This window comes from Fomitiporia mediterranea (assembly GCF_000271605.1).
Source record: "Fomitiporia mediterranea MF3/22 unplaced genomic scaffold FOMMEscaffold_1, whole genome shotgun sequence".
NCBI classification, from domain to species: domain Eukaryota; kingdom Fungi; phylum Basidiomycota; class Agaricomycetes; order Hymenochaetales; family Hymenochaetaceae; genus Fomitiporia; species Fomitiporia mediterranea.
In genome coordinates this window covers 1,515,286-1,534,591 of record NW_006760386.1, presented here as the reverse complement: position 1 = coordinate 1,534,591, position 19,306 = coordinate 1,515,286, and the positions used below count along the sequence as shown (strand labels likewise).

The window sequence follows — 19,306 nt, the reverse complement described above, 5'->3', positions numbered from 1 at the left end:
GAAATTTCGTAAACATGGAAAATAATAATCTGTTAACACAATACAATTGAAAGGGTATGAAGTACTATTATTCTTAAAAAAACTGCTATCTAGTACGATGCGGTTGTCTACGGAGATTACTGTGAATGCTTTGAACTTGTCTAGGTTAGGTGAGAAAAGGAGCTTGGAAGGGAATGCTACAGTGGACTGTGCCTCTAGGAGTCTAGGGATGCTGAAGGTAAATGACGAATACAGTGATTTGATGCAGATGAAATACAGACGCCAATCAGACCAGAGAGAGCAAAGTGAACAATTGTTTGAGATGTTCTATATGAAGCAGCCCGATTCAGAGCAAGTTGCGAAAAAGATAAGCGAGGAATTTTGATTTTTTTTTGAAGTCGTCAGAGTTCGTAAGCAGAAGAATCACTTCGACGCCGTCGTTTGAGGTGTCCACGGTTTGCGTCGAACTCGTAGGGTTCCGTCCTTTCGAAATACCCAGATTGTAGTTTTCCGACCATCCATTTCCTGGAGCTGACGTCCGAAAAACGAAGCCCATGTCACGGTCCGAAGCTCCTTCAGCGTTTGAGCAAGCGCAAGAGTCGACTGTAACTCAACAAGGCGGACATCCTCTGCGTACCTATCGAAACAGGGTACACACCATTCTGGGCCGAAAGGCCTCTCACCAATAAGGCCTTGTGAATGTAGATGAGTTGCATGCGCGAAATGTTCGTACATGAGGTCCTCCATCGAAAGGAATATTCCTAGGTGCAAGTGCTGCAGTTTGGAGAGTGGCCGCAGAGTATTCCTTAGTGTCATCTGAGTGATATGTCAAAGTTAGTTCTCGGAAAGCTGCATATATACGCATATACTAAGGCATACAATGAAGTCTTCCGGACTATAAAACACCTCAGGGATGGGAGAATGCCAGATACAGCTCGCGCTTTCTTCAAAGCAGTCCCAGCAGCATGAAACGTCAAGTCGTTCCGCGCAGTTCAGTTCAAGTTTATGGAGGTGACGAAATTTCTGAGCAATGCTATCCAGCATATTCATACTTATTTCAGGTAGGTCCGTGAGGCTGAGTTCAGTGAGCGCTTCAGGAAGGTTGTAAAGAAGTGGGAATATTATCCGCTGGATGTTAGCCAGAGTTTCAGCCTTGAAGACAATATGCACCGTGCTGAGTCGATTTAGCAAGGCTAGAATAAGGTGACGTAATGCGAAACGATAGTGACAAGCCTACCGTAAGAGACGAAAAGAGCGTAGCTGGACGGCTTCTGGGACGACCAGTGCTTGCGCCACACCACTAAGGGATCTTCGCGAATGACACGCATATAGTCAAGTGAGGAGGATGAAGAACGTTGGGACATCTAACACTTACCTGACCCAACGACTAAGATCACGGACGTCAGGCATACCATCCGCCCAGAACTTCTGAGAGCCAATATGCACATGGGAAAGGATATAAGGGAGTGCGATCCTTCGAAAAGCATATGAAGCGGATGCAAATCCAGCAATAGAAGTGAAGGTGTGATCAGAGTTGTAAGCCTCGCGGACAATTAGTTCAAGTATTTCCACTGGGAATATGCATCTCTGTATCAAAATTTCGAGCGAATATCAGTCCCCTCATGTACCTTCACGCAGTAAATGCGGACGCACAGTGAAAGTAGCAGTAACCTTCAAGGGTGATGGGCTAGCAAAGCATTTTGACGAGCAAGACGAAGACCGGCGAGAAAGTGAGAAAGTTGTGACAGTTGAGACAGGCATAGAAGTGCATAGACGACCGTACGGATGGGAAGAGAGAGTAAGTTAGCGGCGGCACAATATTGTGGCAAATGCAAGAGACGCGTTCTATAAATTACAATTTTGGTCTAGGACGCGCTTCTGGCACGTGCCTTTATGCACGAAGACTTGGCATCAGCATCAATGATCAGAGTTCTCTATCCAATATACAGAAAATAATTAATGTACACAGAGCGGAATCAAAACTGTAAGCATCATTAAGTCATGAAAGGAGGAGAAAATCGGAAAATGCAATAATAAAAGAGTAAAAGAATGTACCAAAGAATATCATCTCATCTGTCATCGGTCATACCTACATCAAGCAGACGCGCAATTCGATTGAATAACGTGCTTCCAACATGAGAACCAACGGGATCACCCTCTTTTGGTACGTTCAGAAGAAGTAGTACCGCGATGAAGACGGCCATAAAACGTAATAGACCACCCGAAGAATCTGACCAAGATTCTTTCGGAGGCTCAGTGTAGGGGGGTGGCACACTCGACTCGTAGGCCTCGTCGAGCTGTACTAGCGTTTCGGTGGGTGACAGGCTGGGAGTTGTCTCTGAGAAATAATCGTCCTCTGGAACACTCAGGAGTTTCGATTCAGCGAGCCATTCTTCTCCTCGCGTGAACATTTCGCGATCAGGGAAGACTTCGACAATATCCGCTAAAAAGCCCTCGACCTTCAGTGTATACCGTCGCCACATCCTGCGCTTCTCGTTCTCGACAACTAGCTTCGGTTTCTCATCCAAGACGGTGGTCTCCTCGACTCTGCCCTCCACCCCAGCTTCAACCAGCTCGAACTCTGGTTGTACACCCATTTTTCGGAAAATCTGTCCAATAGCATAGCCATCTTTTAAGAATAGCTCTGCACAGCGCGCGGATGTAATAGTCACGAAGCTCGTAGCAATGCAAACTGTTCGGCCCGCACACACGAGATGAACCTGGCGTTTTTGAGTGGTCGGGGACTCCGGTGATGGAGACAGCGCCTCAGAGTCCAGGGTCGGTGATGTTCTGACGAAGATAGGAGTAATGACCACGGGACGAGCGAAGAAGGCGCTATGAAACAGATCGTACTTTTTTGAGCACGGCTTCACGCGACTGGTCAGGGTAGGAAGTGAGACTGACCTTAGGATCCGTTGTAAGTCACCGTGCGCGCTGAGCATGATCCTTTCCACTGGTGTGACGCCTTTGGGCCATGCAAACTATGAATGAATTGGAAGAAGCACTGTTGAGCACACGCGTCAGACAGCAAAAGTCGGGCTTAAGTACTCACTTCGACGCTGGTTGTGCTCGCGTCGTACGCGTCGACCGACGGCATTTTGGGAGAATAAAAACTGCGACGGGCTGTAGGGCGACAGGGAACCGGACAGCAGCTGATACGTCAGGGAGAGGGTGATGAGGTGTAGAAGGAAGAGGGAGAAGAAGCAGGGTATAAGTAAGAAAGACAGAAGCGCGCCCGGTAAGAAGTGCCCTCGGAGTGTAATGCCATTTAGGAATCGCATGAAATCAGATGACACGTCCCTTTAACCTTCTCTCCCTCGGCCCCGGCGGTGCACACTTCACCCGCATTCCGCGGCATAACACTGTAGTCAATGTTCATAGACAAAGAGCTCCGCGCCTCCGAAGGTGTGGAGTATGGCAATAAATTGTAATGTTCAATGACAATACTCATGATTACCAAATCAAATCAACGCAACAAAGTCAATTTATCAAAGTACATAAAAAGCTAAATCTGCATTAGTATCTGAATGGTATCGACATAATGTGAAATTATCATCTACTCAGAATATAGAGATCTATACGTGCAAATCGCAATAGTTAAATAACAGCGGGAATGTTACTCGTGCCTCACGAATCTCTCTGTAACGTCACCATTCTTCGCGGTCTCTTGTGTACACGTCCGTCAACGTCATCCGCAGGTGTATCAGATTCCGAACCTGCATCTTCTGATTCGGAGCTTGGACCTGACCAGTCAGTATCCGTTATAGATGGGTTGTCAGTGGCCAGTCGTTCGGCAAATCTTCCACCCTCTGCGCCTGGAAACAGAACAACACGCCTATACGCAACACACTCATAAGTAATGGTGACCCAGGAGTACAGAAAACAAGTCTTCACTGACGTGTGTCCAAGAATTCGTATTTTCTTCGCATTTCGTTTCCTTTTCTCCTTTGGAGGTTCCAAAGGCGCTTCGGATGACGATGGTTTAATTGGGTGCTCTCCCTCCTGACCCGGTTTCAGACTCCAACGGAGTTTATGTGCGAGATATTTGACAATGACGTCGGCGTCTCCGAGAAGTTGATACTAATCATCGATAGTAATTGTCAGATATTTTCATAATTATACGCCCGTGGGGATAGCGTAGACTCACGTCTGGTGTAAAATGTGTCATAGGCGTCTTGTTTATGACGATCTATTAACGAGAGTTAACCGACGAGATTCTTGGGGTTCACCATGTATCTACTTACAATAGGGATCTGATGCGGCATGTGCGCTGCAATAAGAGTATATCTCATTAACTAAAAGTTCCAGGATGTGAGGATGTGCTTACTTATGATTTCGGAGACAGGCCTGACTTTCAATGAAGTGCCAATGACTATGACAAGATCGGCTCTCTTGATATCGCTGAAGACTTTCCTATCGACTCTATTCGATAATTTCTCTCCGAAAAAGGTGATGTCTGGCTGTATTTTCAGTGCAACGAGGATTCAACAGCGTTGTACATTTCAATCACAGTGTCAAATTCACCTTCATTATACCCGCCGGTAGAGGAGTCGTCTCTTCTGGTTCGTCGCTTTCCCACCCATCATTCCTCTTCTTTTTCTTCTTCTTGCGCCTACTCTTTTTCGGCTTAAGTTCGGCCTCTGAATTGCACGTCTTGCACAGCGGGACACGCCGTGCAAGCAGATCGTCCTTAATTACATCTCCTCGCACCTGATTGCGACAATTGACGCATGTCGCCGTCGCGAAGGAGCCATGGCATTGCAGAACCCTCTTGATACCAGTCTTTGTTTCAAGGGTATCAATGTTTTGTGTATAGTTCTGAAGGAGTAATTTAGCAACGTGTGCTCTCGAGATACTGGCGCATTCATACCCTCAAAAGCTGTAAATAATAGTAAACGTCGGCCGATATATCTCATAATTATAATTTGTTAACTCTACCTTTCGATGCCTCTCGATGGCTCGTATGAAACGATGACAAGGGGATGGTGTAAAATTCGATGGGTATATTTTACTAATCATTTAGTTAGCGACGCTTTGTAACAGTGCAGACATATGGATACGCACTGTGCAAAAGAACTGTGAAATTAATAACTTCAGTCAAGAACACTTGCTAGAGTATCAATCATACTCACTAAAATACTAGTTATAGGCAGATGACAATAAGCAGTCTAAGAGTTACAAACATTTATAGCACTCACCATTAGGATTGTGTTTGAAGTAATTGATGTCGAACCTGTGCAAGTCAGCATCGCAGGCCAACATGCGAATCATGAAAAAAAAATGAATTTGAACTCACATCTGCTGAGGATCGTCTAAGTCGTATGCTCCCGTCGAGAATATCTGAGAATATAAGCCATTCCGAGACCGAAAGTCCGGTATACCACAGGAAACACCTAACAAGACGGATTGGCATGAGCAGTTAACTGACTTCGCAAAAAAGGCCATAACCTACTGATTCCTGCTCCAGTGAGTACGACTATATTGGCCGCATTCCGAATTACTTGCACCACATGAGGCAGTATGGAGCGGGCATTTGGATAAAGTGACTTCAGTATTTTACTACGTTGACGCATCCTAGATAACGTGACACATTTTATCAAGCCTTGGGACAAAGGTTATTTTTAAGCGTCACAAATATCATACCTGCGGAAAAGCGCAGCTTTCAACACCGGCAACAGGGATAAATCGTCTTGCTTGAGCTGCTCTCTTGTCTATCAGGAAAATGAGACATCAATTCCTGGAAAGGTGTATGATAGCCTACTAAGAGGACACCAAAAGCAAAAAGGAGTCTACGCATAGACACTCTTTCCTCGATTACATAGCGCTTGAGCCATGTCTCTATCCCTTTACAACCGTGAATGAGCGCGACACGTAAATTAATCCATCAGGGTACCTACCGAGCTCCCTTAGACGTTGCTCCAGGACAGCAAGGCGCAGGTTGAAATTTTTCGCGTCGTCCTGCGCGGTGATTTCTAGCAAGAAACGAGAGAAGTGTTGATAGATACTCCATAAATAGCATCTCTCAAAAAACGTGTCGTTCCCAAACAAACGAAGATGGGTTATTGAGGCAACGTGCTTATGTAATTACCTTTATTATAATAATCCCAAAATTCTGAAGGATTATCTGCGTAGCCAAGCTCTTCAACACACTCCCGGAGGTAGCTCTTGCTATCATTCTCTTCCCAGAAATCAGGACCTAGTGAGTCCTCGACGTCGCTGTCGAAATCGAGAGTGAGATCCAAGTCCTCCTCAGTGATCACGGATTTGCGCAGCGCGTCTCCTCCGCCCTTTAAGAGGATTGGAGAACTAGCACCGGACGTGCCCGACACGCTATCCAGTGGAAGCAGTCGTGGCATGACCGGCGAGGCTACCACCGACATGAGGGGATCGTGCTAGGTGGTGGTAATAAGTTAAGAAAGCCAGAAGCGCTAGGCGTTGATTTCCATTTTGGAATGATGTGGCGGCTGCCGATGTAAATAATAATATCAAAATTACGTGGATAGATGATGACCGGAGCTCATATATTAATATTATTGAACGGACACTAAGTAAGAAACAGAATTACTCGTAAACACTGACGCACTTCCGTACAACGTACAATTGTCCATGGGAATGAGAATGATAGAGGAGCTGAGAACGTGAAAAACGAGAGAGCAAGAAGAGCGGACGCTATCGCATAATTTAATGATAGCGAATATACTCAGGATGCTGATAGCTGATTAAACATGGTAGAACAAACAAGATCTCCTCCCAATAGATAGCCCAGAGTACAGACAAGGTGCAAACGTCAGGAAACGAAACTTAGAGACGGGTGATGGCCTTCGCGTCCGTTGGCATACCTACAGGGATTGCTTTAAGCAACTCGTGAAAACCTAGGATTAGAACGCACTCACCCGTCGAATCAATTCCGTTCTCTGCAAGTATCCTGTTGTGTCTAATCAACCTGGCCTGATCAAAGCTATTGGTTGCAAAGTAGGCATCAGCATCTATCCCCTTCGTCATGTGCCGCGCAGCTGCTTACTTGACTCGCTCCCTACGCATAATATCATGCACCTCTTGAACGTCACGTTCATCCAATCCAGTGCGAGAGTCGCCATCGTGGATGTTTGCTTCAATGTCGAACGCGGAGCTACTCATTCCCGAGCGGACCTGGTCCGCGAAGGTTGAGAGAGGCTGATAATGCGATAGGGAGGGGAATAGCGTTCGGATTCGAGTAGGAAGGTGAGGAATCAAGACGTGTCTATAATAGACCGACACTGAGGGAAAGAAGGAAGAGAAGTGAGCCCTTGATTGGCATTCGAGACAGATACGTGGGTGCTTATGATCATTGCGCCCGTTGATGCAATACTGGCAAACAGGGTGTACTCACGCAGAATAACGAGTGAGAGGAACGCTAGAAAGGAAAGCAAGTAAAGCATTGTGCCGAAATATAGCCCGAGTGGGTCGAGTTTTGCGTTGCTAGCAAGTGCGGATGGTAGCGTGGAAGTGAGTTCAGATGTGTATCAGCTGCAGCATTGCCTCACCGGAATAGTAGACTGTATGCGGAAGGAGGTTCTCACGTGCCACAGTTGCATTCATTTGAAACCCATTTCAGCATTTGACGCGTATAGAACCGACCACCTCGCAAGTCACTCTGCTGGCCAGCTCAGCACCCCAGGAACACTATTTTCTCTCATCTTTCGCCATCACGTCTCCACCACAGTTAGATCTATCACACAATTATTATGGGAGACCTATCACTTGACCCCTCACGTTTGCAAGAAAGGCTACAGGTGAGGCGTCCACTCCGTGCCGTCTGCTATTTTATGATTCATCGATCTAATTAACGTGGCATTCGTTCCATTAATTGCTTAGGCTGAGTTTTGTCCACCATTAGACACGACTATAGTATTAGCCTTAATATCGGATCATATTACTGGAGAGAAGCCGACCGAGACAATCCTCAAGACGCTTCGCGAAGAGCTTTCCGTACTCGCTGCAAGCGCTACGGTCGACCAGGACGATCTAGCTAATACCCTGAATGAGGTGTACTTATTCGCACCATCCGCTTCCACTGAAGATAGCCGCGATGCAGACAGCGTATTTTCTCAAAGGGTTTTTGAGACGAACTCAAGTTCAGGATCCTCTATGACTCAACCTCGCGAGGGAGCGCAAATGACCTATCCACGAACCGCTCTCGATTTCCTCCGTGCATCCTTTCCGCACATGCCCTTGGAGACACTTAGGACGTATCTCGATGTCTCTGATGCGGATATGGAGCAAATTGTTGAGGAGCTGCTTAGTAAGGAATTCATAAGAGAGTTGGAAGAGGGTGGCTTAGATGATGAAGCTCTGGATGAGGAGTTGGAAAAATGGACAGTAGTCTCCAAGAAACCGAAAGGAGCAGCTCGTTCAACAACTGTGAATAAGAAGCGCAAACCAAGAAGGAAGACTATCGCGATAAATGATGTTCGCCAGAAGCAGCATGCTCGTCCTGAGTCACAGTTTCGTTCCACGAGCGATCCATGGAACCAGCTTGCCTCTATGTCTTCATATCTGGAAACGTTACTGCTACATCCTGCCTCATTCTTTCAGTCATATTTCCACAAGCCAGAATACCCAAGCCCTTGTATAGCACTCCGAGCTGCTCTGGACGCCATAGCTCATCAATCGACGACGAAGACCAGTTCCGCTGATGTCGAACAAGACAGAACGACCGCATTGTTCAACCTATTAGAACTCGTCCGTGACCATCCGGACTTCGACTTTGATAATCTAGACTCGGAAACTCGGGCCCAACTTTGCTCCGATGCGGAGCTTTCACTGTCCGCAGCGTCAGGTTCTCCCGACGTTGCGTTCGACGTATTGGTTCTCTTGCATGATTTAGAGGTGGACAATGAGAGGATGCAGGAGATGGGAGTTTATCATTCTCCTGCATCACCTTTGACTAATACTCCAGTGTCTTCTCCCGGCGTCAATTTGCAAAGTTGTAATAGCAAAGCAGTAGCGTGGACAGCTACATCGCCCGCCTCCCCTCTACCATCCGGCTCATCCGTACCAATATCAGCCACTCTATCATCGTCGAATGTTTCGGATCAGCGTCCTTCGCCGGCTCCCAGCGAGTCATCTTGGCAGGTAGTCACTCCCGCACGACGGAAACCACCCGCTATACATCCTCTCGCAGCACACATACCAGCATACAACCCACATAACGTCCCACGACGGAAAAAAGCTCGTTCAATACATTCATCCCTCACAAATCCAAATTCCCCTACTTCTCCGACTAGCAACACTACGAAACGTTGGAAGCCCGGTCCTAGAAGCCGTGGAGATGCCACAATGGGTGGATATAGATCTCGCATTGAAGCATGTAACGCCCGTCGTGACGACGCTTTGCGTACTGCGAGCCGGCATTGGTCGAGAGGAGGGGCGAGAGGACACGGTGGGGAGGTTGCGTTCTTTTATGCTCAGGAGGCGCAACGACATCAGGCTGAAGCACAGCAGTTGAGGCTTGATGCTTTGCGGGAGCTCATAGATGGAAGGAGGTTCGCTTCAACCGACTCAGACACCATCGACGTGCATTATTGTACGACAAACGAAGCGCTCTCGATTGTACGTGAGGTGCTAGAGGAAGGATGGGTTTCTTCTGCTCGTCCTTTACATGTTGTTACTGGGCGCGGTAATCACTCTACGGGTGGAGTTGCCGTGCTTGGTCCTGCTGTGAAGAAGGCTCTGGAACAAGACGACTGGGCCGTTGGGAAATGGGACGGAGGTATCACCGTCCGCGGACGTATTAGATGATATTTAGACGTTATGAGGACTCGGACGTCTTGTGTATCAATAGCGTCATGTATTTCTAGTTAATAATAGACCTAATGGTAGACTCTTCTCTCCCCCTGCATAACCCGCATCGTCACTTAAAACCTAGGTCCACCTTACATTTATCAGTCCAATGGACTAACAAACACCCGTTGAACAGGTTCATAACACATCTCACAGATACGTGAGTTCAAAGCACACCAAAGTGAAGTCAAGTTTTTATCCCGTGGATATGATAATTATGCGTTAATAATACAAAAGAAATACATCTGCACGAGACAACAGAAATGCAAAGAGATGAGGCAAGGTATCGAGCGATGAAGTGGATGGGTAAAATATCATGCGCCGAAACCGTAGAGGGTACGCCCTGAGCGCTTGAGTGCGTAGACAACATCGAGTGCAGTGACGGTCTTGCGCTTGGCGTGTTCTGTGTAGGTGACAGAGTCGCGGATGACCTAGAAGGATAAGTCAGCAAGGGTTGCAATAGATAGATGGATTAATTGGTGACTAACGTTCTCGAGGAAGACCTTGAGAACACCACGGGTCTCTTCGTAGATGAGACCGGAAATACGTTTTACACCACCACGACGGGCAAGGCGACGAATGGCAGGCTTGGTAATACCTGAACAAGGCCGAGTCAACAACGATCAACGTCAATGCTTAAAGGTACACACCCTGAATGTTATCACGGAGAATCTTGCGGTGACGCTTCGCGCCGCCCTTGCCAAGACCCTTTCCGCCTTTTCCGCGTCCAGACATTGTTGATTGAGTGGTGGTTGGGTGAAGTAGTGTTAAGTGTTGTTGAAGGATATGGTTGATGGGAGAGATGCGATTAAGCAGAAATGGACGCGCCTCGGGGTCGCCTTATATGGGCGCGGAGGCGGAGAGTGGCTGTGCTACAATTTAGAGTTCACAACACAACATAACGCGTCCGACCCGGCACGTGATACTCATGTCGCGCCTCTATATAAACAGCCGCCTCAGAACTTGCGGTGAACACTCACCCATAGCCGCCGCGCCGAGATCTTAAACTCTTACCACCACTACCAACAACCTAAACTTAAACCTCAATGGCCCGCACAAAGCAAACTGCCCGCAAATCCACCGGAGGCAAGGCACCCCGGAAGCAACTCGCTGCCAAGTCCCAGGCGCGTAAGACTGCCGCCGTAAGTGCCTTAATGTCGTATTGAGCTGGGTTGGATGCTAAGTTGTTTGTAGGCGGCTACTGGTGGTGTAAAGAAGCCTCATCGTTTCAGGCCAGGAACAGTCGCTCTTCGTGAAATCCGTCGGTACCAAAAGTCAACGGAGTTGCTCATCCGTAAGCTGCCGTTCCAGCGTCTCGTTCGTGAGATCGCACAGGACTTCAAGGTCAGTACTTTCACACATCGTTTGTCATTCCTCCGATGTTAATACGCGATTCCCCTTCGAATGTACACAGACGGATCTCCGTTTCCAATCATCTGCCGTCATGGCACTGCAGGAGGCATCTGAGGCGTACCTCGTCTCACTATTCGAAGACACGAACCTTGCTGCTATCCACGCAAAGCGTGTTACCATCCAGCCGAAGGACCTTGCACTCGCTCGTCGTCTCCGTGGCGAGAGAACGTGAATTCACGTGGATGGATTGTTGACTGCTATTTTATATTTTTGTGTATTCTATTATTGCTGTACAATACCACGTCTATTTGGCGAACTAAGAATAGAGGGTGCATCTGGCCCTGCATTTGACGTCGTTATTCCTGCCGTCAGTAAGCGAAAGAGGGAAAGATGTGCTGAGTGAGGCAGGATTGCTTTCCTTTTGTGTGTATGCGCTTCTATAGATCCGACTGGCTTCTATAGCTAAAACGATAACGGACCTTTGGGTGTTTTGACTATGCTGTGGAGAGACTGAGAACACGGATTCCACGCCAGTGGCCACCAGTGGCAGCAATCATCCGTCCGAGCGCACGGTCGTCCACTCGCCTGTTGCGGCTGCGCGGGGGTGTGAGAGTGGGCTGCATCAGAGGACTGCCGGAATGAATTACAAGGAGAAATCTCGAGCAACTCTCGGACTACGCTTCCGACATCCTACTCCCACTGCCTGCACAAATGCGCTCTTCATCCATATCCTCCAATCCGTCGTTATGCGATCCTTATCCCATCACCTCATCTCTCCCCATAACATCCAATGCCACTCTTCCTCCTCGACCTACCCAACGAGACGCTTTCTGCCATCCTCATTCACCTCACACCTGCTTCACTCAGTGCTCTTGTCCGCACCAACAGGCGTCTACAGAATGTCGGCGAGCGCCTGCTCTATAGCGATGTCATCATCACCGACTCGGTCGATAGCGACCCACAGACGATAGTCACCCCTCGCCGGATGATGAATTGTTGCGCAGCCGTGTTCCGCCGTCCACACCTCGCGCAATGTATCCGACGGCTGGTAATCCGCTGGACGCGTGACAGAGCGCGAAAACACCACGACTGTCTTCTCGCGCCAGAAGTCCTCCCCGCCCTGCAAGCGCTGTTGCAAAGCGCAACGCAGACCGAAGTCCTGGAGCTGCACCTTGCCGGCTTACCCGCCGCCTTTGACTTTAGTGCATTGCTCGCCAGGACGAGCTTTCGGCTCCGAACACTTGCGCTCAACGGGTCTGCCGACGCGTCCGTCGAAATGTTCTTACGCACTCAGCCCCGTCTTGTGTATTTACAACTAGCGGATCATCGACGGCCTCTTGCGCTTGCGTCGCGGGACATACCTTACCTAGAGACATTCCGCGGTGACCTGAATTGCGCTGCTTCAGTCATACCTGGTAGACCCGTCTCTACGCTCGTGCTCAGTGGGCATGAACCGTCAGAACGACTGCTAGTTTCACTCGGTCACAGTACTCGGCCCATCAGGCGACTTGACTTGAGTGCATTGTCGGTAACACCGACTCAATTGCTCACCATCTCGAAGCACCTCACTGCCTTGGAGACGCTCCGGATGCGACTTGCCCTCCGGCATACACTGCACTTCACCTTCTCCGGAATGGTAAGCACAACTTTTCACCTTCTCTTTCTCATATCCCGATCCCCCCGGTGCGCTGTGTATATGCAGATGCCCAGACAACCATTACCCATTACCCTATGCCCCCTCCTTCTGTTCCCGCCCGCGCAGCATTCAGAGTTCGGATTTACGGCGAAATTATATATACTAACGAACCGCTTCTATGTCTTTCAAATCACCTTCCTTCCTCTTTCTTCGTGGTTCCTCGGCGAATTACCGTACCGTTTTCGTCCAATTGCTCAAACCCAAAAACAATTAAATATCCGAACAACGACAGATGCTCCTCTCCGCACTAACCCAAGTCCTAGGCGCCTTCCAACACCTCGCACACCTCGATCTCTCTCCAACAAACGTCGATGGCATCGTGGGCGTGCGTAACGAAGTCGAAGAGCATTCCCTCTGCAACGCATGGTCCTCCGTCGCCCCCTCACTCCGTCGAGTCAAATTCCCCTCCGGAACCGATTGGACACGCACACCCGATGGGATCTGGCGACCATTGTCTATTTCTCCGAACCCGTAGTTCTGGGTCTCGTTTCTCTACAAGCAATGACAGATGATGATGACGATGCTTCCTTCTTTCCTCTCTTTTTCTGAGTTCCTCTACCTAGTTGACTCTCGACCGCTCAATGTCTTAACGTCGCAATACCAAATTAGTGCTTCTATGACGCCAGATGAAGGCTCTTACCGACTCACGAGGGGCCTTCCATCAAGCGACGAGCATCCGACAATGATTCGGTCATAAAGTCAAATCCTGTTCATTTGGGTTTATCACGGTCTTTTCTTGTCACTCTTATTCCCCTTTCCGCCACTTTCTCGTTTTCTGGATCCCTGCTTCATGATGTTTATTACGCTCAAGTTACGAACCGGATACACACTCTGTATTTTGTATTCTGCATTCTGTTATTATTTTCTTTCTTCGATCCTTTATTTGTGCTAATTTTACGCACGTATATTCCGATGTGCGTCCCACGCACATAACTCAATTTTCAATCAAGGGGCGGGAAGGTGGGGTGGTCACCAGACCCATCCCAAACTTCCGAAGCTTAGGCTATATGCTTATCGTGTAACTTTCACAGCGAGATTTCTAATTGTACACAGCACCGAAAAAAGAAAGAACGGATCATAAACATAATGATCATGAATAATGTAGGTAGAGCTGGGTAGGTGGGATGTCCGCTAGCATAATTGCTCCGCAAAACAAAGAGAGTAGAAAAAATACATCGCTGATAATGATCCCCTCCCTCGTCGCTGACAAAGGGAGACATCCGGACACGACTCACGACAACAGAAACTAAAATGAAAGGAAATGAAAAATGAAAATAAAGGAGTGAAATGGGAAAGTGTGTGTCCAGACCAAACTAGTTTACAAAAATTTACTGACGCGATCCACATGGTAAGTGCGAGGCTGCAGCGTGTGGGGTATCAGTGAATAACAATATTATAGGTGCAAAGGAAGAAAGAAGAGAAAGAATCGGTGGAGTGGGAGGGAAACAAAGACAGGCAACTCGCGGGACACATTAGCAGCGGCAAGGGGTCGATCGGACCGCCCTTAAACTTCCTCGTTCTCATCAATGAATATGTCAGTATAATGCTCCAAGATGGTCTCGATAGCCTAATAGATTAGACTCTTATTAGTACCGACCCGCTTCGCCTCCAGAACAAAGTTGTCAATGCTCACTTTATTCTGATACGCTGCGTCTGCCATGCCGTTCTGCGTCATTGGTTGTGTCCCTGGGTTTCCATTCGGCAGGCCAAAGAGGGTTGGGCCAAAAACTATTGCGATATTTGAGATGGACATGGCGTTCTGAGCTTCGTGTTGCACCACCCTGAGAAGTCATGGAAGAGTCAGTTCAGTCAAATCATTTTTTCGCAATTGACGTACTTGTGTAGGTGTCCCATGAAGAACTTCAAGGTAGCGTAGTTGGGGTCAGGAAGTTCATTCACCCTTTCATGTAGTCGGATGTGGCGAAGCCTGTCGTTCTCAATTTCTTACGAGGAGTCAGGCACCCGAATGGAAGTTAGATGACCGATCGAAATAGGACGTACTCGCAGCTTCAATAAAGCCTTGGTGCAGAGCATGGGTTAAAAGTGGATCAGGAAGTTCTCGTAGCCAGAGCTTGAGAACGCTTGTAACATTATTAATATCGGAAGACCATTCTTCCGTGTCGAGGTTCACTGAGTCAACGTCTGTTTATGGTAGCGAGTCAACCAACGTGTCAAAGTACGTATCATATAAATGCCCTTTCCTTTATCGAGACGTTCTTTTAATTTCAACACCTTGGTGATCGTCCCGCTTATTCGGTACAGACCCTGAGAAGTCAGCCCATACTTCTCAATGGCTGAACAACATTTCTCTATAATAGGCGGAATCTCGACAGTATCGCGTGTCATTTGCTCCGAAAGGTCTACACCGAACGTTGGCCGGGCTTTGTCTGGACCTTGGTGATGTCCATTTGAATTGGCCGTCGTCCCTGACGTTGTTGAAATATTTGCAGTAGGATTCGAGTAGACTTTGTCAGTATTGGCGTACGACGGTAAAGGCGGCACCTTGAGAAGAAGATTAGGGTAGTTGATCAGTAGTAAGTTTGTCACATACGAAACCCTCTTCCCATGGACCGTCCCGCTTTGGACCACGATGCGCTTGTCCTCCATGTGCATATGCATAATTTTGCATATATACTTTGAAATCTGCACGGTTGTCAATTGATTCGATGATTGATTTAAGGCCTTGTCCTAGTGAAATTTCAATGAATTAGAAAAATGGGGTGACGCTCTTGAGATTATCAACGGACCGTCATCAGCTGTGGGAGGTGCAAGCGTCGTGCCATCACTGAGGACAATAGTCTCAAATAGATAGGCGTATCGAGTGAGATGGTATTGAGTGCCAAGGTCAATCTCGTCTGCACACTCTTTCAGAGCCTGGTAACAACGTTGATTAAGACAATAGCAATACAGAATACAACTTAAACGCATTACCCGTAATATGCGAGGGAGCTGAAAATTGAAGTATTCTTGCCGCATAGACTGCGTATCTAATACGGCCTTTCTGTATACATCGGATGCGGTCGACATCCGTGCCCTTATGTCGTCCTCTTGGCGCTGGATCTGTGTGAACAAGTAAAGTTACCACAAAGTTGGTCAAGCATAGCCAGGGAATCAAACGAGTGACAAACATTTTGAGGATTTTTGCCCTTGAGAAGCATACCACCTTTCTGGACGGCTTTTCCCAGAGCCCGTTTCCCTCCCCCTCCAGCCCCTGGCGATCTCATTGCTGTGTCCTTCATGGACTCCCCTTCCTTTGCCACAAGGACGCGCTCAAGTTCTTCTGCAGTCATGTCGAAACGTGCTTTGCTCTTCTCCATCGCAGTTTCTGACTCTTGTAGACTTCTCTCGTATCGAGTAGCAAGTTCTTTGGTCTAACACGGGCGTATTAGTTCAATAGGCATTTAACTTCGAGCCGACGATTTGTACCAACCTGTTTACGATTCTTGTCTACTTCTTTCGCTAGAGTGGCTAGGTCTTCGCTCATTTCATTCAGCCGTTGAGAAAAGCGTATTCGATTCTCAGCCATGGTTTCATGGATTTTCATACTTGACTGCCACGCAACGACAAATGTCCTAGATAGCCGATGTTACTCAGATGAGCCAGACTGGGGCAAAATAACATACCCGGCCTTCCCATCATTCATAGAATAAACCTCCGAGGTGGACTTCGCAAGTTTCTGTAGACCCCTTCCGTATTCTTCCTCCAGGACAGCACGTTTCTTGAAGAAAACGGATGCTTCCTAAAAGCATATGTTAGATCCGAACGATACATATACCACCCATCAGGCACGCACCCTACATGAGACCATGCTTTGCTTTATTCGATCAAGCAGGAGAGGGACACCAGACTTGAATTAAGAACACGATATGAGCAAACGAGCATTCAACAAAACTTGAGTAATATTAAGAAAGCTCACATCCATATCGCATAAAGCTCTGAGCACATTCTCATCAAAGGTAGGTTCTACAACCTGTACCTGTTCTCCGGTATAAGAAGATGATGTATCACGTCGCTCCAACGTCGATACACTATCCCTCCATTTCAACGGTGGCGCTGACTGCTTCACAGAAGTGTCGATGCTTGGCTGAGGGGGTGGCGAGACTGATTTTGACGGGGCAGACGGAGGTGAAGTTCCAAATGTCGAGGATCCATTGCTTGACGAAGGGTCTCTGCCTGAAGGTGTTGACGCGATTAGCGGTCGAGAGTGTTGCGAATGGGAAGCATTGCTGGCTGTCGGAGAGATGCTTGGTGCACTTTCGACATAGTCCCAGGAAGAAGAGTTATAGTGGTCGTCGGGCATATGTCCAGTTGCTGATGAGACCATGGGTGCAGCTGCCATTCCCCGAGCTGAGTGCAACGATCAGGTGCCTAGGGCAGCCAGCAGCGAGAGGGGAAGCAGGCGTCGTGGGACGTGAGCACCGCCAGAAACGCGCCTTGCAACCCTTCGGCAACTCCCTTAATTAATCTATTGCTGCCTTCCTTTTCGGTCTGCTTGCATAAGCAAATCCTTCAACATCCAATAACAAAAATTACAAAATGATTTCTCTCACTGAGCGGGAACCGTTGCTTTACTTCGCTTGCTCTGACATGCAGCGGACGATTCCGAGCAATGTTTTTCTTCCTATCAACTATTAACGTTGCCTCGTGCATCAAGCCGAACCCATCGTCCAACTGGTCTGCAGACCAGATAAATTTTACCACGCGTTTCACCACCGAGTAAGTACATTCCATTGACTCCTTGTGGCTGCAACTAAATGTCCTACACGAAACCTAACATTCACTAATCTCCGCCGTCCTCACAATCATTTCACGTCGGAGCGTCCTATAAACTCACAGTTCAGCAATATTAAAGCCGATAACAAACAAAACTCGGCGCATGAGGCACTTTCGTATTTATCCCGAGCCAAATTTCCACATATCATTGCCGGATTCTTCGTGATTCTGAGGCAGCGGGTTCGAGTTACGAATACCCAATAGGAACAAGAATTCCATGCACTCAGACATATGCAGGGCCGTATAACTTCTGGACTTAATGTCTTGATCCACCTTTACTGCGCAATCAGCGTCTGAACATCAACAGCCCTGCGCCGTGTGGCAGATGGGCCTGCATGAATCTACTTCCAGTCGTTCGACTTTTCTTCGGAGGGTGGGCCACTCCTCATATCAATGCAAATTTATGGGCGAGAATTGAATTCGAGGCCCAAAGAAAGGGTTCTTCATTCACCGTTTGTACGCCCTCCCGTCCCCCATTGCTTCTGCCCGCATGCTACTCACGCAATTTCCGTCTTAAAGGGACACGTTGAGAAAACAGTCTCGTGGAATTATCAACATTAATTGGGGATCATGTTATGTAGTCTAGAAGCAGAACTTTGGAGCATTCGTGAATGGATAGAAAGCAGTGACAAGGTGACTCGGGCAGATGATTCACGAGTTATTTGTCCTTAAAAGGCTGTTCAGGTTCCACTATTAAGGTAACTTTCTGCTTGATCGGGCTTTGATTTTATTAAAAGTAAAAACTATCGCCCTCAGAAAATCGTTGCTTCGGCCAGCAAGGAATTGAAACCATTGAAGTCCGCGGATGGGAACACGCCCACGTTTGTTTGCTTCCACCTGCGCCCATAACAACTTCATCGAAGAAATTCGAAATGCCCGTCGGAGACTGCCCTCCTCGCTTGAACCACGCCTTACCGCGAAAATTGAACGTGACAACAAACGTTTCCGAAGTCTTCTTCCGGCGTCGGACATGTCTGCGAGCAAACGAAATAGCATTATAAAACAATTCTCCGGCGATACTGGAGGAACACAAGAAAGCAAAATGTAGAAGGGATGCTGAATACGAGTCCACGGGAAAAATGTGCGTCCAAGTTTTAGGGAAATATAAGAGTCCGATCCTGTCATTGTCTCGCGGGACAACATATCTACTGAACAGAAGCTGATAGGAACATTATATGATTTTTGAGTGTTCAATGGCAATTCGGGCATCCTCCTGGCCTGTCTTCGATAATGAGTCCGTCGGAAGGCCCAGGTCTACATTTGAACAGCACCAGTTCAGTAGCGCACGTAGCAGTATCTGATATAGTACGTACTGATGCTTGCACATTGAAACGCAGTTGTGATTTTGACGGCCATGAAGCTGACTGAGTGCACAGTTTCGTTTATTGCAATCCATCTGGAAATAGAAACGGGTTAGCCTCAACAAATAGCAAGTTTGAACAAGGAATCGGTTTACTCGCTGGCGCGAAACTTCAACCCGGTGGCGGCAGCGACTAAACTCTACATATGAGACGAGGTCGAAGCACATTGGTCTTCATTCATGGTAAGAGAAAATGATGTGTAAGGATTGTGCCTTGCCCACCTCTGATGAAATACACACCGTCTTGGGGTATAAGGGTTATAATGCTCTGCACCAGCAAGCTTAGGAACAAAGGAATGGGAAAAGGGGGCCTTTGTGAGCTT

The 19,306-nt window shown here is 47.8% G+C and overlaps 11 protein-coding genes across 11 annotated transcripts; 3 read left to right on the top strand and 8 right to left on the bottom strand.

Annotated features, from left to right (window-relative positions):
* Positions 1–402: 402 nt before the first annotated feature.
* FOMMEDRAFT_150140 (uncharacterized protein) lies at positions 403–1,740 on the bottom strand (the record flags this gene model as incomplete). The annotated part of the gene is made up of 5 exons (XM_007261492.1): positions 403–795; positions 859–1,153; positions 1,217–1,279; positions 1,355–1,566; positions 1,633–1,740. The coding sequence occupies 5 exons, from the start codon at positions 1,738–1,740 to the stop codon at positions 403–405; spliced, it is 1,071 nt and encodes a 356-aa protein (XP_007261554.1).
* Positions 1,741–1,888: 148 nt separating this feature from the next.
* Positions 1,889–3,133, bottom strand: FOMMEDRAFT_115954 (uncharacterized protein). Its single transcript, XM_007261491.1, has 3 exons — positions 3,032–3,133; positions 2,884–2,960; positions 1,889–2,814 (listed from the first exon to the last, which is right to left on the bottom strand). The coding sequence occupies exons 1-3, from the start codon at positions 3,074–3,076 to the stop codon at positions 2,049–2,051; spliced, it is 888 nt and encodes a 295-aa protein (XP_007261553.1). The 5' UTR covers positions 3,077–3,133; the 3' UTR covers positions 1,889–2,048.
* Positions 3,134–3,521: 388 nt separating this feature from the next.
* On the bottom strand, positions 3,522–6,359 carry FOMMEDRAFT_164532 (SIR2-domain-containing protein; the record flags this gene model as incomplete). The annotated part of the gene is made up of 17 exons (XM_007261490.1): positions 3,522–3,814; positions 3,878–4,059; positions 4,127–4,168; positions 4,224–4,249; positions 4,307–4,439; positions 4,504–4,797; positions 4,850–4,858; positions 4,918–4,990; positions 5,044–5,055; positions 5,112–5,118; positions 5,178–5,212; positions 5,276–5,372; positions 5,432–5,553; positions 5,623–5,690; positions 5,741–5,823; positions 5,877–5,951; positions 6,068–6,359. The coding sequence occupies 17 exons, from the start codon at positions 6,357–6,359 to the stop codon at positions 3,607–3,609; spliced, it is 1,758 nt and encodes a 585-aa protein (XP_007261552.1). The 3' UTR covers positions 3,522–3,606.
* A 130-nt stretch (positions 6,360–6,489) lies between these two features.
* On the bottom strand, positions 6,490–7,448 carry FOMMEDRAFT_16246 (uncharacterized protein). Its single transcript, XM_007261489.1, has 4 exons — positions 7,349–7,448; positions 7,001–7,235; positions 6,873–6,937; positions 6,490–6,818 (listed from the first exon to the last, which is right to left on the bottom strand). The coding sequence occupies exons 1-4, from the start codon at positions 7,395–7,397 to the stop codon at positions 6,781–6,783; spliced, it is 387 nt and encodes a 128-aa protein (XP_007261551.1). The 5' UTR covers positions 7,398–7,448; the 3' UTR covers positions 6,490–6,780.
* Positions 7,449–7,648: 200 nt separating this feature from the next.
* On the top strand, positions 7,649–9,847 carry FOMMEDRAFT_143938 (uncharacterized protein). Its single transcript, XM_007261488.1, has 2 exons — positions 7,649–7,751; positions 7,834–9,847. The coding sequence occupies exons 1-2, from the start codon at positions 7,704–7,706 to the stop codon at positions 9,757–9,759; spliced, it is 1,974 nt and encodes a 657-aa protein (XP_007261550.1). The 5' UTR covers positions 7,649–7,703; the 3' UTR covers positions 9,760–9,847.
* Positions 9,848–9,982: 135 nt separating this feature from the next.
* Positions 9,983–10,580, bottom strand: FOMMEDRAFT_16244 (histone-fold-containing protein). Its single transcript, XM_007261487.1, has 3 exons — positions 10,452–10,580; positions 10,290–10,399; positions 9,983–10,232 (listed from the first exon to the last, which is right to left on the bottom strand). Exons 1-3 carry the CDS (start codon positions 10,534–10,536, stop codon positions 10,116–10,118), a joined length of 312 nt encoding a protein of 103 aa, XP_007261549.1. The 5' UTR covers positions 10,537–10,580; the 3' UTR covers positions 9,983–10,115.
* A 245-nt stretch (positions 10,581–10,825) lies between these two features.
* FOMMEDRAFT_100937 (histone H3) lies at positions 10,826–11,506 on the top strand. Its single transcript, XM_007261486.1, has 3 exons — positions 10,826–10,943; positions 10,996–11,145; positions 11,216–11,506. Exons 1-3 carry the CDS (start codon positions 10,848–10,850, stop codon positions 11,384–11,386), a joined length of 417 nt encoding a protein of 138 aa, XP_007261548.1. The 5' UTR covers positions 10,826–10,847; the 3' UTR covers positions 11,387–11,506.
* A 142-nt stretch (positions 11,507–11,648) lies between these two features.
* On the bottom strand, positions 11,649–11,882 carry FOMMEDRAFT_150133 (uncharacterized protein; the record flags this gene model as incomplete). The annotated part of the gene is made up of 2 exons (XM_007261485.1): positions 11,649–11,784; positions 11,833–11,882. 2 exons carry the CDS (start codon positions 11,880–11,882, stop codon positions 11,649–11,651), a joined length of 186 nt encoding a protein of 61 aa, XP_007261547.1.
* A 310-nt stretch (positions 11,883–12,192) lies between these two features.
* Positions 12,193–13,325, top strand: FOMMEDRAFT_100932 (uncharacterized protein; the record flags this gene model as incomplete). The annotated part of the gene is made up of 2 exons (XM_007261484.1): positions 12,193–12,790; positions 13,083–13,325. Exons 1-2 carry the CDS (start codon positions 12,431–12,433, stop codon positions 13,323–13,325), a joined length of 603 nt encoding a protein of 200 aa, XP_007261546.1. The 5' UTR covers positions 12,193–12,430.
* A 645-nt stretch (positions 13,326–13,970) lies between these two features.
* On the bottom strand, positions 13,971–17,194 carry FOMMEDRAFT_100931 (RhoGAP-domain-containing protein). The gene is made up of 13 exons (XM_007261483.1): positions 16,767–17,194; positions 16,644–16,697; positions 16,474–16,589; positions 16,281–16,422; positions 15,979–16,221; positions 15,782–15,910; positions 15,598–15,724; positions 15,402–15,538; positions 15,052–15,352; positions 14,852–14,992; positions 14,688–14,793; positions 14,484–14,631; positions 13,971–14,417 (listed from the first exon to the last, which is right to left on the bottom strand). The coding sequence occupies exons 1-13, from the start codon at positions 17,187–17,189 to the stop codon at positions 14,355–14,357; spliced, it is 2,130 nt and encodes a 709-aa protein (XP_007261545.1). The 5' UTR covers positions 17,190–17,194; the 3' UTR covers positions 13,971–14,354.
* A 436-nt stretch (positions 17,195–17,630) lies between these two features.
* FOMMEDRAFT_16241 (uncharacterized protein) lies at positions 17,631–18,966 on the bottom strand. The gene is made up of 3 exons (XM_007261482.1): positions 18,380–18,966; positions 18,143–18,321; positions 17,631–18,079 (listed from the first exon to the last, which is right to left on the bottom strand). The coding sequence occupies exons 1-2, from the start codon at positions 18,830–18,832 to the stop codon at positions 18,304–18,306; spliced, it is 471 nt and encodes a 156-aa protein (XP_007261544.1). The 5' UTR covers positions 18,833–18,966; the 3' UTR covers positions 17,631–18,079; positions 18,143–18,303.
* Positions 18,967–19,306: the final 340 nt, after the last annotated feature.

Coding starts and splice junctions, on each gene's coding strand:
- FOMMEDRAFT_115954 (XM_007261491.1), bottom strand. CDS start 3,076: ATGCCGTCGGTCGACGCGTACGACGCGAGCACAACCAGCGTCGAA. Junction 2,961..3,031: donor CGAGCACAACCAGCGTCGAA/GTGAGTACTTAA, acceptor ATTCATTCATAG/TTTGCATGGCCCAAAGGCGT. Junction 2,815..2,883: donor GACTTACAACGGATCCTAAG/GTCAGTCTCACT, acceptor TCTGTTTCATAG/CGCCTTCTTCGCTCGTCCCG.
- FOMMEDRAFT_16246 (XM_007261489.1), bottom strand. CDS start 7,397: ATGCTTTACTTGCTTTCCTTTCTAGCGTTCCTCTCACTCGTTATTCTG. Junction 7,236..7,348: donor CCTCTCACTCGTTATTCTGC/GTGAGTACACCC, acceptor TCTTTCCCTCAG/TGTCGGTCTATTATAGACAC. Junction 6,819..6,872: donor GAACGGAATTGATTCGACGG/GTGAGTGCGTTC, acceptor CAATCCCTGTAG/GTATGCCAACGGACGCGAAG.
- FOMMEDRAFT_143938 (XM_007261488.1), top strand. CDS start 7,704: ATGGGAGACCTATCACTTGACCCCTCACGTTTGCAAGAAAGGCTACAG. Junction 7,752..7,833: donor GTTTGCAAGAAAGGCTACAG/GTGAGGCGTCCA, acceptor TTAATTGCTTAG/GCTGAGTTTTGTCCACCATT.
- FOMMEDRAFT_16244 (XM_007261487.1), bottom strand. CDS start 10,536: ATGTCTGGACGCGGAAAAGGCGGAAAGGGTCTTGGCAAGGGCGGCGCG. Junction 10,400..10,451: donor TCTCCGTGATAACATTCAGG/GTGTGTACCTTT, acceptor GGCCTTGTTCAG/GTATTACCAAGCCTGCCATT. Junction 10,233..10,289: donor TCAAGGTCTTCCTCGAGAAC/GTTAGTCACCAA, acceptor TTATCCTTCTAG/GTCATCCGCGACTCTGTCAC.
- FOMMEDRAFT_100937 (XM_007261486.1), top strand. CDS start 10,848: ATGGCCCGCACAAAGCAAACTGCCCGCAAATCCACCGGAGGCAAGGCA. Junction 10,944..10,995: donor AGGCGCGTAAGACTGCCGCC/GTAAGTGCCTTA, acceptor AGTTGTTTGTAG/GCGGCTACTGGTGGTGTAAA. Junction 11,146..11,215: donor AGATCGCACAGGACTTCAAG/GTCAGTACTTTC, acceptor GAATGTACACAG/ACGGATCTCCGTTTCCAATC.
- FOMMEDRAFT_100931 (XM_007261483.1), bottom strand. CDS start 17,189: ATGGCAGCTGCACCCATGGTCTCATCAGCAACTGGACATATGCCCGAC. Junction 15,911..15,978: donor AGGGCAAAAATCCTCAAAAT/GTTTGTCACTCG, acceptor TTGTTCACACAG/ATCCAGCGCCAAGAGGACGA. Junction 14,794..14,851: donor AGGCTTTATTGAAGCTGCGA/GTACGTCCTATT, acceptor ACTCCTCGTAAG/AAATTGAGAACGACAGGCTT.
- FOMMEDRAFT_16241 (XM_007261482.1), bottom strand. CDS start 18,832: ATGCCCGAATTGCCATTGAACACTCAAAAATCATATAATGTTCCTATC.